The 13,870-nt window shown below is 34.1% G+C and overlaps 2 protein-coding genes and 1 long non-coding RNA gene across 3 annotated transcripts; all 3 read right to left on the reverse strand.

The window, feature by feature from the left end:
• Positions 1-9,916: 9,916 nt before the first annotated feature.
• On the reverse strand, positions 9,917-10,495 carry LOC114398718. The gene has a single exon (XM_028360883.1). It carries the CDS (start codon positions 10,493-10,495, stop codon positions 9,917-9,919), a length of 579 nt encoding a protein of 192 aa, XP_028216684.1.
• A 53-nt stretch (positions 10,496-10,548) lies between these two features.
• On the reverse strand, positions 10,549-12,079 carry LOC114398719. The gene is made up of 3 exons (XM_028360884.1): positions 11,838-12,079; positions 11,598-11,739; positions 10,549-10,749 (listed from the first exon to the last, which is right to left on the reverse strand). Exons 1-3 carry the CDS (start codon positions 11,951-11,953, stop codon positions 10,549-10,551), a joined length of 459 nt encoding a protein of 152 aa, XP_028216685.1. The 5' UTR covers positions 11,954-12,079.
• A 162-nt stretch (positions 12,080-12,241) lies between these two features.
• Positions 12,242-13,392, reverse strand: LOC114399388. The gene is made up of 4 exons (XR_003663711.1): positions 13,339-13,392; positions 13,205-13,249; positions 13,033-13,095; positions 12,242-12,300 (listed from the first exon to the last, which is right to left on the reverse strand). It is a non-coding gene; the product is annotated as an uncharacterized LOC114399388 (long non-coding RNA).
• Between the last annotated feature and the right edge of the window lie 478 nt (positions 13,393-13,870).

Below are 13,870 nucleotides of genomic sequence, written 5' to 3' on the forward strand. Positions count from 1 at the left end.
TTTCTAGAAGTTAAGGATAAAATCTTTCCTAAGACAATGCCCACATATACAATAGAAACTCTTTAAATTAATACTCGGTAAATTAATAAACTCTCTAAAATAATAAATTTGTCCAGTCCCGACTTGGGCCAATGTAAAAAATTGAAAAACTCGATAAAATAATAAAATAATAATTTTTCGTGAGATCCCTTCATAATTTTCGGTCCCAAGAAAATCATAAATTAATAATTCATAGAAACTGAAAAAATATATTACACTCTATATGCCAAACTTGCTTAAGAATACATTGCACACATTTGTTCCTCTTGTTTACATTTACTGTACAAAAGTCATTATTGATTTCCAATGCATATGAACACAGTAATTACTAATTTACCTTGAGTCACAAGGTTTGCTGCAACGTAATTCTAAGAGGCATAGACTAATTTGCCTTTTTGTTTGGTATGTACTGTATAATTACTTAATAATTATTAATTTATCAATAAATTAATAACTCTCTAAATAAATAAATTTCTCCGGTCCTAACATTATTAATTCATAGAGTTTCAACTGTATTATGCATGTTAATGTTAAAATTAAAGTTGAAGCTCCACCAACATGTACTCCTAGTAGGTAAAAACCATGCCTAAAAGCAATTGTTTCCTCAACTCAAGTCTAGATCTCCAAATCGGCTCAGCTTGAAGTTGTGTTAACTATTTCAAAAGGTATAAGCTTACCTTCTTTTACCTGTTTTTCTCTTTTTCAACTAATAGTGCCTACTAATCATGTCGACAAACCTTTATCCTAAGGAAGAAGAAGAATCTCCTGATGCTCTTTTGCAATTCAAAATGAGGACAAAAGCTTGAACTGTCATCGTTGCATCAGGTAACCCATCCAAAGCACCATCAACTACCAAGTTATTTTTTATTCTCTTTTGTTATTAGCTTTTGCTTATTTAAACTAGTTTCTTAAATTTCTCATATTATTATTGATTATCCAAAGGAAGAAGAGGAATCTCCCAATGGTCTTTTGCAATTCAAAATGAGGACAAAAGCTTGAACTGTTGTTGTTGCATCAGGTAGCACATCCAAAGCACCATCAACTACCAAGTTATTTTTTATTCTCTTTTGTTATTACCTTTTGCTCATTTAAACTAGTTTCTTAAATTTCTCATATCATTAAGTTGTGCAAAAATCACTTCCACTAGCCAAAAATTAAAAACACTTAGCTTAGGACCTCCACTCTTATCCTTCAGGTATTTGCCTCATTAACTGCTTTAATGACTTCTTTGTCTCCATTTTTCATTAGTCCTCAAATATTTCAATATGGTCCGCTCTAAGATGTACCAACTAACTTGATAGTCATACCATCAGTTTCAACTTCCATTATTTTGGTGATTGATGCTCCTTATTAGTCTTTAGCTTTTATTCACCTTGTAGTACCTAGCACTGGAAAAATGGAGCAGGCCTCTTGGACTGGCCCGTTGGCCCATTAGACCGAAGATAATTAAATTGAAAAAATGTTGCCCCATGTAGAAATAGACCTATTAGGGCTGGCTTGATGAGCCTACCGGACCAAGCTGGATTCAAGAAGCATAGGTCTAAATTCAACCGGGCCTATTTTGGCACCATATTTTTGAAATTTTTTATATTTTTCTTTTGAATTTTTATTAACTTTGACTAGAAAAGAATAAAATAGGCCAATATGGACCAACCTGACGTGCCACTAGGCTTGGCTGGACTTAAAAGAATAAGGTCCATATATAATATGGGCTGGTTTGACCCATTCCATTTTTTACGCTTGGCCTGATGGATTGGGTTGGGCGACCTTTGCATTTTACTAGCTCTAGTATTATCTCCTGTTACTAAGGAGACCTTAGAACAATATTTTGAATGTCCTTCGACATCATTGTCAATTGCACCTATTGATGGGTTGCTAATAGATGACAATTTTTTGCATGATGAAAAATATTTGCATGTAGGTATCCCTTTAGATTCACAAGTCTTGAAATCCATTTGGTTATCTCTTGCAAAGTTGTCTAAAGCCCAACATGCATGTTTTAGAGGCTAGCCTCAAACTCTATAACAAAATAGGTTTATTAGTGGGTGATGCGGTGTTTTGCCATCAAATGCATACAATTAGGTATATTTCAGTTGCTCATGACCTTAAGCAACTTGGAGACTTGTAAAATAAAAAAATTCACGTATGGTGCCAACTTTTCAGCTATGGAAGCTGAGAGACAGGTGTTCACAAGTTCGGCAAGTGTACCGAGTCACGCAAGTAATATTAAAACGATAAGAAACCGAGTATCGAACTCAGGAAACTTGTTTCATTTGGTGAAGTTCCATTCAGCAAGCATACATTGATATAAAGCCATGAAAACAGAATTAAATCAAAGATGTATATGTTGTAAATCTAAAATAACTACAAATATGCTTATCAAAACGGGAGAGAAAATAGATGATTAAAACGTTGGACCCTTCTACTGAACGCTTGATGTAATTAAAATATTTTTCTCTATTTAATGTTATTTCAGTGTTCTATGCTGAGGACTAAAATACCAAACACCGATTCCTCGCATGAATGGACTAATTCTAATTAAACCTCGTTCTCGGATGTCTCGTCGAACTTAGCCTAACCGAACAACATTACAATCACAACATATCAAAAACTAAAACCCTACACTCTACGTCTAGCAATGCAGTTATCTAGCCCTGCTCTATCCAGTTCTAAGGATTAATACATTTTTCAATGCTAAAAATCCTAACTTTACTCACCAATGGGTGATCAGACCAAATGCATGCAATAATTAAGTGCAGATAGATGCAATGAACACATAAAACAACTTTAAATAGATAGTTAAGAATTTACATCAAGTTTCAGCAGAATTTCCCAACAGAGATACTTAGCCTTTCATTGCAAGGCAGCACATTTCAACTACAAGATGAGGGTTTAAGAAGAAAATAACAGATTACACAGTGGTGGGGATGTCTCCTCCACCCTAGGAACCTAGACATTACTCCTAAACCTAAGATCCTCTTGAAAGCTGAGGATTTTGGCTTCCTTACCCTGTTTTGCACTCTCTGTGTGTCACTACGCTTTGAATTAGCCTAATCATTTTTTTTAAATTGCGAGGAGCTGGAAGCATTGCCCAAAGGATTAAGCAAATTGATTAGTCTTCGGCATTTGGAGATAACTACAAAGCAACCTGTGTTGCCTTACAGTGAGATTACCAATTTGATCTCGCTTGCACTTCTGTCTATTGATACAAGCCATAATATGGAGTCTATCTTTGGAGGGGTGAAGTTCCCTACTCTTAAAACATTGTGTGTTGTTGACTGTCATAGTCTGAAGTCTTTGCCACTGGATGTTACAAACTTTCTAGAATTAGAAATTCTGGTTGTTGAAAACTGTGTTAATCTGGACTTGGATCTGTGGAAGGAACACCATGAAGAACAAAACCCCAAGTTGAAGTTAAAATTTGTTGGATTCTGGGATTTACCACAACTGGTGGCCTTACCTCAATGACTTCAAGAAACTGCCAACTCCTTACAGACCTTGTTTATTAAAAACTGCGAGAATCTTGAAATGCTTCCGGAGTGGCTGTCAACTCTGACTAATCTGGAATCACTTCTTATATTAGATTGTCCAATGCTTATATCTCTCCCGGATAACATCCATCACCTCACCGCACTTGAACATTTGCAAATCAGTGATTGCCCTGAATTATGAAAAACATGTCTGCCCCATGTCGGTGAGTTTTAGTTGGTCCAAAATATCACATATCAAACACGTCTTCATTGAAGAACCAGAAAAGTTGGAGGAAGAAGAAGACGAATAGGAATGATTTGTTGACACATATAAGCGTTGAAGCTCCTATGGCAACCCCTGGACGTGGATCAGGAATGGTCAAACGTGATAAAAGGGGAGAACATGATGTTTGATTTATTGTGTTGGATGTGATCACATATTGAAAATCGATTTTGGGTGAAGTTAACCTGGAGCTGCTTCTGCGTCATGGGAGAATCAATTCTCAGATTTCAATGTTGGATTTTTTGTTTTTATCCTTCACTCTATTCCATTGTCCATCAAGTTAATGCATGCGTTTCTGTTTTTTCCCACCGCCTATTTTATGTTGTGCTTATTGTTTTGTTGTTATTTTTATACTTGTATATATTTACTGTGATCTCCACTACTACCTGTTATTTTTATACTGTTATTTTGTTGCAGAAGTGCTATATTTGGTGTTGTTTTAGCATTTTATCAGGTTATTCTGTTAACATTTTATTGGGTGTTGTTGGTTCATAATATCAGTGTTATTATATTGCATGGTTAGGACTAAGTGTTATTTCATGGTTCATAATGTTGGTTCTTTGCCCCTACAGCAAAGATAGTGGTTGATAAAATAAAAGTAAAATAATTTGATAACTAACTAGCTAACCTGTAATCACCAAGTCACTTGGGATATTACACACTGTCATCTTGATAAATTATAATGCAAAAGACACCCACAAATAATTAATATTAATTTTGGTAATTTTACATTCAAAATTAATTTTGATAGTTACTTTTCAAATATCATTAAATTGTGAAAATCAATTTTTTTAATATATGTATCTAAACAAAAATCATATTATATTCTAAAATTACGTTTAGTTAGAATCAATCCTATAGAATTACATTGATCTTAGAATCAACTCTAAAAGCACTAATCCAATTACAATAATTTATTTGTTTGTTTCTATCATGTGTGTTTTGTTGTTCTTCATGATTCTCTTAATATGTTTCTAACTTTTCCTGAGCATACCATTTCACATCAAATTGTACTAATCGAATCATTTGTTTGATGCATGACTTTTTTATTATATTCTTCTTATCTTTCACTTTTTCTTTCTTGAAAACTGAAAATAAATTTGAGATTAAAATTATAATTCACTACTAGAAATATTGTATTTTACGACGCACATTCTACGTCGGTCGTACATTACCCGACGTAGTAATGCACACGGTGGCATTTCCGTAAATATATAAGTTTTATATACGGCGCCTTTCGTATACGACGACGTTTCACTTAAACGCCGCGTTTGTAGCTTTGGTGGAACTAATCTAAGACGGTGTGTTTGTAGACACCGTCGTAGTTGTGGTCAGAGACAAAGACGGTGTTACGTGTGCACCGTCTTTAATTTTGTTCTTTAAATACTCCTTGTTTCACGATGATTCAACACTCTCGCGTCCTCGAAAAAGCTATACCAAAACCCTAATGCGCATGCGCTCTGTTGCCTGAAGTCATCCCAGTGACGACTCCGTCGTGCCCACCGTGACATTCCCTTTTCGACCACCAAGAACAAAAACCCTAGCCATTGTTCTGACCACCACCACATATCCGATCTCGTGCCCTTTGGAGTGGTGTCGCGACCTTGCTTGTGTGAAGGTAAGCATGTCGAAGTTTTTGAGTTCTTGTTTCATAATATAAGTTTTTTAGTTCTTGTTTCATAATATAAGACTTTTAAAATGTGATTATCGACTTCTTGAGTTGCCCTAACAATGTCATCGTTGAATATGCGAAAAGGATTTGAAGGCCAAAGGGTTTAGTTAAGTCAGAGTACTAATGAAGTTGATGTTGTTGGTTGTTTTGGTTTCGCGTTTTTGTTATCTGGATTGGTGCACTTCGAGCATAGGTTGTTGGATTTATTACATATGCAATTGTGGTTTCGATTATTTTCTTCCATTATTACATATGCGAAGCATGAATCAAATGAGAAGCATGAATCAAATGTGCCAAAATGTTCTGGAAATTAGGTGGTCATACACTCTTACAGTGTAATTGGGTTTTGTTCGGCAATTTTTGTGCAAAATTTATGTTTGTTTGTTTCTTTACCTCTCTTTGCTTATAATTTATGATTCAAATTAATACATAAGATCAGTTTTCTCATCTTCATTTTTTCATAGCAGATAAAGAGGGAAATATCCACCTTGAAGCTGCTGAAGCATCCGAACGTGGTTAGATTATAAGAGGTAACATCCTAACCTGTTTTTTTTTTTTTTTTTTGTTGACCATGTGTTTTTTCTTTTTCTTTTTCTTGTTTACGTGTAAAAGTGCAGTTAATGCAGTTTAAAATCATTGATTTTATAAGTATTTCCATTTTTTATGTGTTGTTTTGGCATTTCTGTACTTAGTCAGAAAAAGTTAGCTTCGCTTTTATTTTCTTTGTGGAAACATGTGTTACTTGGTTATCGGATCAACAATGTATACAGGTTTTTCACTCATTTACATAGTCAGCAAATTGGAGTTATTAAGCTTTTTCTGAAACTAAGAGTCCAATAACTGCTATTCGAGTTGGATAATTATTTGCGTTGTGTACTTTGGGTTTGAATTATTTTTGTTACATTTTTCAGAGGAACTTAGATCAATTGGAAGACTTACTCAACAAGGTTAAATTGAAGACCATAAGGACTGAACCACCTTCTGCATCTATTGCTGGCACAAGGTACTTTTTGATTATTAATTTTGATTGTGCGTTTACAAATGATTAAAAAAAAAAATTCTTATGGGGTGTTATTGGTTGGTAAGTTGGTGTATCTTTGGTGTTTCTGTAGATTTTGTAGTTGCTGCGTTACAATTTGTGGCTCCCTCTGCAAAGGGATTCTTTTTGTAAAATCATTTTGACTTAGATCCTATTTGAATGTTTCAACACGACCCACAGTAGGATATCAGATCATTATGGTGTATTTAGGAGCAGATTATCATATTTATACTAATAAGTATATCCAAATGCAAATGTTTTTTTTGTTTTTTGTGTTTATATTATAATTATTGAGTCAGTATGTTGTTTCCTTTTAGAAACAAATGACAGCCACTCAGAGAATAGTATACATTACTCTCTTTCATCTCTTTTCATTCCTCACACTTTCATCCATTTTCATTCATGTATACCAAACCCATTGTAAAAGTTTGATAGGTCCTGCATTTAAAGTCAAATCAAAATTCAATCCTTAAGAAATAAGGTTGTTGTCTTAAATAGAGAAAAGTAGGACAGTAATATCCACTTCAGGAATAACATAAAATTCCTAATCTTGAATAGTTCCCCAAAATTTAGAATCCTAGTTAGCATAAAGTGCTATCTGTCAGCCTATTGAGATCAAAAGTTTGATTCTGAAAAATGATAGCATTTCTGAGCCTCCAAATTTATACTGTAGCTGCTATCCACCACATTGTCCTTCTTGTGTTAGAAACCTTTGAAGTTGCTGAGGAGTAGTGCTGGATAAAATTATCCAAAGGCCTACAGTGAAACACCTTGTCTTCCTTTACCCAAGAAAGGTATTCCCACCATATAGCCATAGTTTTGCCACAGGTGAAAAATAGATGGGATGCGGATTCGGGTTGATTGTGACAGAAGGGACATAAATCATTATCTACCTGAATCTGCCTCTTGATCAAGTTGTCCTTCGTGGGAAGTCTGTCCCATAATAACCTCCAAACAAAAGAAAGGGCTTTAGGAGGAAGTTTGATCTCCCAAAGTTTCTTGAATCCCAGGTACAGACCTTGAATGTACCATCTCAGATTTAATAACTTGATAACCAAATTTAGTTGACAAAATCCCAGAGGATTCAGCTCCCCAAACCCAGGTATCATTGAGATTGTTGTTAACTCTGATTTGGTGGATGTGATCAATGAAAATAGAGGCTAGCTGCACCTCATTATCAAACAAGTGTCTTCTCCAAACCATATTCCAGACCCATCCATTCTCTGTCCAGGATCCCACCTCTGCCACCCTTAAATCTCTTTGGGAAGAAATACTGAATAACTCATGGAATTGATCCTTTAGAGGAACTCCTTCATCACCCCAAGGATCTTCCCAAAAGAGGAATTTGTCACCTCTCCCCAGCTTCCACCTGATTTGATTATCAGCACTGACCACATTTTGCTGTTGAAAGATGGCCCTTAAATCAGCCCACCAAGTAGAGAAATACTGCTTTCGAGGACCATACTCCAATCCCCTCCAGCCATTGTACATAGAGATCAGAATTCTGGTCCAAAGCTGGTCTGGTTGGTGGAACATCAGCCACTTCCATTTGAACAACAGAGCCTTGTTAAGACTTGGAAGATCTCTAATCCCCAACCCTCCCATATGCTTAGGAGAGCAGCACTGCCTCCAAGAAATCCAAGCAATCTTCCTACTATCTGGTTTTCCCCCCCATAGGAATTCTTTGGAATTCAACTTACTAGTGTGTTTGGATTAGATTGATGGTGAAAAAAATCAATTAAATTTTCATGATAAAGATAAAGTGATAAATAGTTGTTTCTGTTTTTTTTATGGTATGGCCATTATTTTGTGGGATAAAATGGATTGTTGTGTTTTATCCCAACACAATATATACATTGCGGCGGTTTAAAAATTAAAATACTAATTGGCTATAAACGTCACAAAGCATACAGTTGTGGTTTATTTGGTCTTAGCATTTATTGGCGGCTATAATTTGCCACAATGTTTTTTCTATTATTTTTTACCCCTTTTTGAATTTTAATGATCTAAATTAAAACAAAAAAATTTCTAAACATCTTGTCTTCAACAACATTGGAATAGCTCTGAGCTCTCTCTGGTCCTCAATTTGTGCTTTTTATCCTCCAGTTGCAACACCCTAACTCGCTAAGTCACACGCAGCACCGTGATTTTCTACAGGTTCTCATCCTTAAACCTTAATTTCGTCCCTTGATTAAATTAATAGTTATATATATATATATATATATATATATATATATATATATATATATATTTACATCTTAAAAACTATAAACCCTAATCTATACTATCTGTCAAATGACCAGACCAAAGACCCCTAATTTAATCGCAGGTCGTCATTCCTGCCAGTAGAACACAGAGGCCAGCATCGTGTGTTGTTCAATCTAAGGTACCTTCTGCCTGCGTTCGTTCTATCAGTTATAGTTTCATTGTTTATTGCATTTGAGGTGGACATGAACTCTCCTGTTATGATATGTTTCCTACTTTGTAACTGTTGACTGTCATTTCTGTCATTAAGTTTCTAAATACTGAAATAACAATACCTGCACAATCAATGAGTGTGTTCTCATAAATTGACTTAAAAGAGTTGAAGCCAAGAAAGTGGCAAGGCGTTCTGATTCATTGGAACAATTTGTCTGTGAAATGACGCGTCTTTTGTTTTGAATTCAAATTGTTTACATTTTATATAACATTAAATTGCACTAACTCCCCTTAAAAGTTTTTGATATTGCACAAAACCCTTGGTTTTTTAACGTTTACAGCTGCTTTCTTACAAGGGTACATGGTGTAATGATTTTCAATCAATTAATGGTATAGTGTAATGTACAAGGATATTAGTGTCATGTTTTGCAAATAATTAATAGGGTTAGTGTACGAGTAGAAAAAACAGGGATATCAGGGGGAATTTCAGTGACATTTACTGTAATTTACTCTTCATTGATATAATTTGTTTTTTTTGGAAAGCAAATATATATATATATATATATATATTGATTAAAAAAGTACCAGAGGTACTACAAGATACATAGTAGACCTGTAAAACAGGAAACAAAAACCACCCTACAAAAACCATTGTCAATCTTGGAACCAATTTCTTGACCATCCTCCCCTTTATTAACATTTCTATTATTGTTCTCAGCAGCAGCTTGTTCATACAATTCAATTAGTTTACTATTATCCTCAATCAAGGCTTTAAGTTTCATCTTGAGTTCATCATTCTCCTTTGCCAGCATAATTGCTGTCTCATGAGCCTCTGCTTCTCTTTTTTTTTTTTGAACAGCTAAAAATAATATTATATATATAAGAAGCATAGTACCAGAGGTACTACAGGAAAACAAAGGGTAGCATCCCCTAAAACACAGAAAAATAACCAACAGCCACCAAAATCAATAAAACCCATCCCTACAAATGACACATTAAATGAATGACAAAGACATATAAGAGGACCATTGGTGAAAAGGAACAGTAAAATCCTTTTCCCATCCCCTCAACCAAGACCAAGTGAGATAAATAGATCTGTCCATCAATTTAGATATGTCAAAAGACTGGTTGTTGAAAACCATGTCGTTTCTAAGGCTCCAAATGGATTTGGTAGCTGCAATCCACCAAATCTTCCTCCTTCTGTTAGAATTCCTCGATCCAACCAATGAACAATGCTGAAGAAAGTTGTCCATAGGCTTGCTGTGCAAAACTCTATCTTCCTTCACCCATGAGTTGAATTCCCACCATAATGGCATAACTTTATAACAAGTGAAGAAAAGGTGAGAAGCAGATTCCACTTGGCTTTGGCAGAAAGGGCATAGATCATTTTGGAGGACAATCTGTCTACTGATTAAATTATCCTTAGAAGGAAGCCTATCCCAGAGTAATCTCCAGGCAAAGGATAAAGCTGCAGGGGGGATTTTGATTTCCCATAGCTGTCTAAAGCCACTGTTTGGCTGATGGAGAGGCTGCTCAGATCTGAGACAGTTGTATGCAGAATTTGTAGAGAACATTCCCGTTGGTTGAGCTCCCCACACCCAGTCATCCTTCAAGTCTGCAACAGGACTTATAGCTGAGGTCTGGTCGATAAAAGCTGTGGCTTCCCCCAATTCACTATAAAAAAGATGTCTTCTCCAAGAAAATTTCCACTCCCAGCCATTTTCTCCAAAAATCCCCATGCTTGCCACTGTCTGAAGTTTTTGAGAAGATACCTCATATAAATCTGGGTATTTTTCTCTAAGAACAGAGCCATCACCCACCCAAGAGTCTTCCCAAAATAAGATTTGATCAAACATTAAAATTTAATAAAATTAATAATTAAAAAATCAAATAATACTTTTTTATGTTATTATTTTCCCTTTTTATACATATCTTTTAAATTTATATTCTTTATTACATTTTAAATATGAAAATGAGTTGTAACAAAAAAATGGTTAATTAACATTTAAGATAAAAAAAATATTAGTAAAAAGATAAGTTTTAAAGATTAATTGAAATGCAATTAAAGTTCAAGGTGCCTATTTATGAAAAAGTTAAAGTTTAAATATCAATCATAATAATTTTAAAGTTCATGTTGTCTATTTGAAAGAAAAAGTATAATTTAAGTATTAATTAAGACAAAATTAAAGTTGAGGCTGTCTATTTGAAAAAAATAAAATTAAAGGGACTTAATTCTCCTTTCCCATTTTAAAATTATAAATCAATGTTATGGGGAATATAAACTCTAACCCCATTTGATTGGGAGAAAAAAAATAGATAGAAGTGAAGTTATTTTCATGAGATCTACTAGAAAACACTTTTTTTCCCAAATTGAATGAAATGGAGCAGAATAATTAATCTCTATTTCATTTTTATTTTTTAGTTTTTATTATTATATAAAAAATTAAAAAAAATTATGTTATTTGATTTTCTTTTTCACTCATCAAAATAAGTAGAGAGAAATTTCTCTACTCCCCCTCCCTATTTCTATTAATCTAAATAATATACTTTATTTCTCTTTTATTTGTATCATTGTTATTTCTCCTTTAATTTACCTATTTTCAATTCTCATAATTAAGCAAATCAAATAATATGAATTGGCAGGTAAAAATGTGAGTAATGTAGCAGTTTTATTACCTCAGCATCAAACTTCGCGTGCCCAGTGAGGTTAGGACTGCAGAAACTACGTTGATACGACTGACAATTATATAAATCTTTGTCCCACCCTGAACTTGATCTTATCATCATTTTACTATTGAAGAGTGCTGTCGGGTGTAATCTACACATAATAACATTAAAGATATATCAAAATTTTATCCATGTTTTAATACATGCGTTATAGTTAATTTCCCCACTGGCTAGTTTTCTTTTCTTTACCTTGAAGAGCCATGAGCACTGATTTCATAAGGTGTTTGTTCCATAAACACAGATGATGGCAAATAATTTCTATTATCATTCCCAAAGTGTCGTGGGGCATTAAGTCTTCCGTACATATAAAAAATACTATGCCTTCCTTGCAGTGACCTATTCTGAGTTTGCTTCACCTTGCTGCCTAGATCTCCACAGATATCTCTACTCCAGGATTTTAGTCTATGTTTTAGGTTCTGAAGTTTGCATTTTAGAGCATACCCTCCCCAACCCAAAGGCTGGTTTTGTATAGCCTGTCGTAGATAAAACATATCAAGTCAGAGAGAATGTGACAGACAAATGGACTAGTAAGTTGAATAAATTTTTTTTAAAAAAAAATAAGAGTACAAACAAGTGTGATCTAGACCTGAATCTTGAGAAACTCATTTTCCTCCCTAACCAAAGACTGCCATCGTGATTTTCAACTTGACTCCTAAAGACAAATATTAATAAGAATTAAATAGTTGAATAAGTCATATTCACAGAAAATTTAAAATGCAAGCACAAAAAATTACAAACAACTATAAATGTAAGATAATTAAGCAGAAAGACATTCTATCTTTTTACACATTGGATATCTAAATAATTACTAGGGCTCCTTATTCAATGACTGGCCATATGACAATGATTGACATATGGACTGAGCTTCTAGAATATCCACAATGTGATAATAGTGGTAAATGAAGAAAAATAGATGATTTAGAGTTTCCACCCTGACCATTTCTAAAAAGTGGTAAATGAAGAACATGAAGAAACAAAATGTATAGTCTAAACTGCATTCCATGTCTACCACTACCTACTACTTCTTGAGCGCCAGTATTTTTCATGTTAGATTTAAAACACACTAATTGAGATGGGCCTGTTTTTCCATTTTCATGAGATTCAATATATGTCCACCAATATTTATACTGGAAAGCTTAATTTAGCAAGATTTGATGACAACACCAAACTGGTAAATTATGTTGATTTCAGAAACTTAGATAAAGACTCATGAAATTTATACAGTGGGTCACTGAAAAGTGACTGCTAATCTGAAAACCTGATAAATGGGCACAATCAAAATCATATTCTAGGTTCTAGCTTACATCTATGTTGAAGTAAGCTATTGTGACATTCACTGCTTCAAACATGAATATGGATGCAGGAAATACTATATCATTCTTACCTGTTTGGAGATGAGATTACCATCATTATGTACATCTTCGATCATCAAATCAGAATTTTTTTTCTAACATTGGCAAAAGACAAAGAGGTCAAGATAGGAGTTTGCAGTGCCTTTTATTCTAGACACAAGAAAAAATTATTACACTAAAAAAAGTGAAAACCTGAACCCTTACCAGATCTGTTTCATGCATAAATTTCCAATCTAGTGCTTCCAACAACTACACATACAAGTGAAAGGAAAAAATAAAAATCAACATGAGAGGGATTGACTGAAAATTTTACAAAGTACAAAAGCATCCATTCATACCTTGTTTTCCAATACCATGATTTGTTCACTCATCCATTCTCGTTCACCTTCCATACAAAATGACTTTAACCTGTTTTGAAGATACATAAGCATTAGCAACATGACATTATGGAAAACATGTATATGACAAAAAAGTCACCGGTAATCTAGCTTTGACTTTTACGATTAAGCTTTGAAAAATTTTGTTATTTCTTTTGGCTCTTACTCTTGTCAACATTCTTTCATCCCTTGCAAATGATATTTTCATTTATTACAGCTTCATAGATTTATATCATATAGAGTTAAAGTGTTGGACAATATGTTGTTGAATCATCTATTTACTTGCTATTAGAGTATATGGTGTATGACTTGAATGATATTTTTGTTTCGCTGCCTAATAAGCGGACTTGTTTTAAAAAGCACGATCTTCAAATGGGAAAGTTAGATATGAATGTAGGTATAAAATCCCTTGATGTTCGTCGGTCTTGCCGTGCTAATCGCTTGTAAATCAGACATTAAAAAAGATAAATTTTCTTCCTAGTCATTTGTCATA

Source organism: Glycine soja, chromosome 19 (genome assembly GCF_004193775.1).
Source record: "Glycine soja cultivar W05 chromosome 19, ASM419377v2, whole genome shotgun sequence".
In the NCBI taxonomy this organism is placed as follows: domain Eukaryota; kingdom Viridiplantae; phylum Streptophyta; class Magnoliopsida; order Fabales; family Fabaceae; genus Glycine; species Glycine soja.

Bases quoted from the DNA above. Each gene is read 5' to 3' on its own strand.
- LOC114398718 (XM_028360883.1), bottom strand. From the start codon at position 10,495: ATGTTCTCTACAAATTCTGCATACAACTGTCTCAGATCTGAGCAGCCT.
- LOC114398719 (XM_028360884.1), bottom strand. From the start codon at position 11,953: ATGTACGGAAGACTTAATGCCCCACGACACTTTGGGAATGATAATAGA. The intron at 11,740-11,837 runs GTAAAGAAAAGA...TATTATGTGTAG, and splicing joins AGTGCTCATGGCTCTTCAAG to ATTACACCCGACAGCACTCT. The intron at 10,750-11,597 runs GTAATAAAACTG...TATTTTGGGAAG, and splicing joins ACGCGAAGTTTGATGCTGAG to ACTCTTGGGTGGGTGATGGC.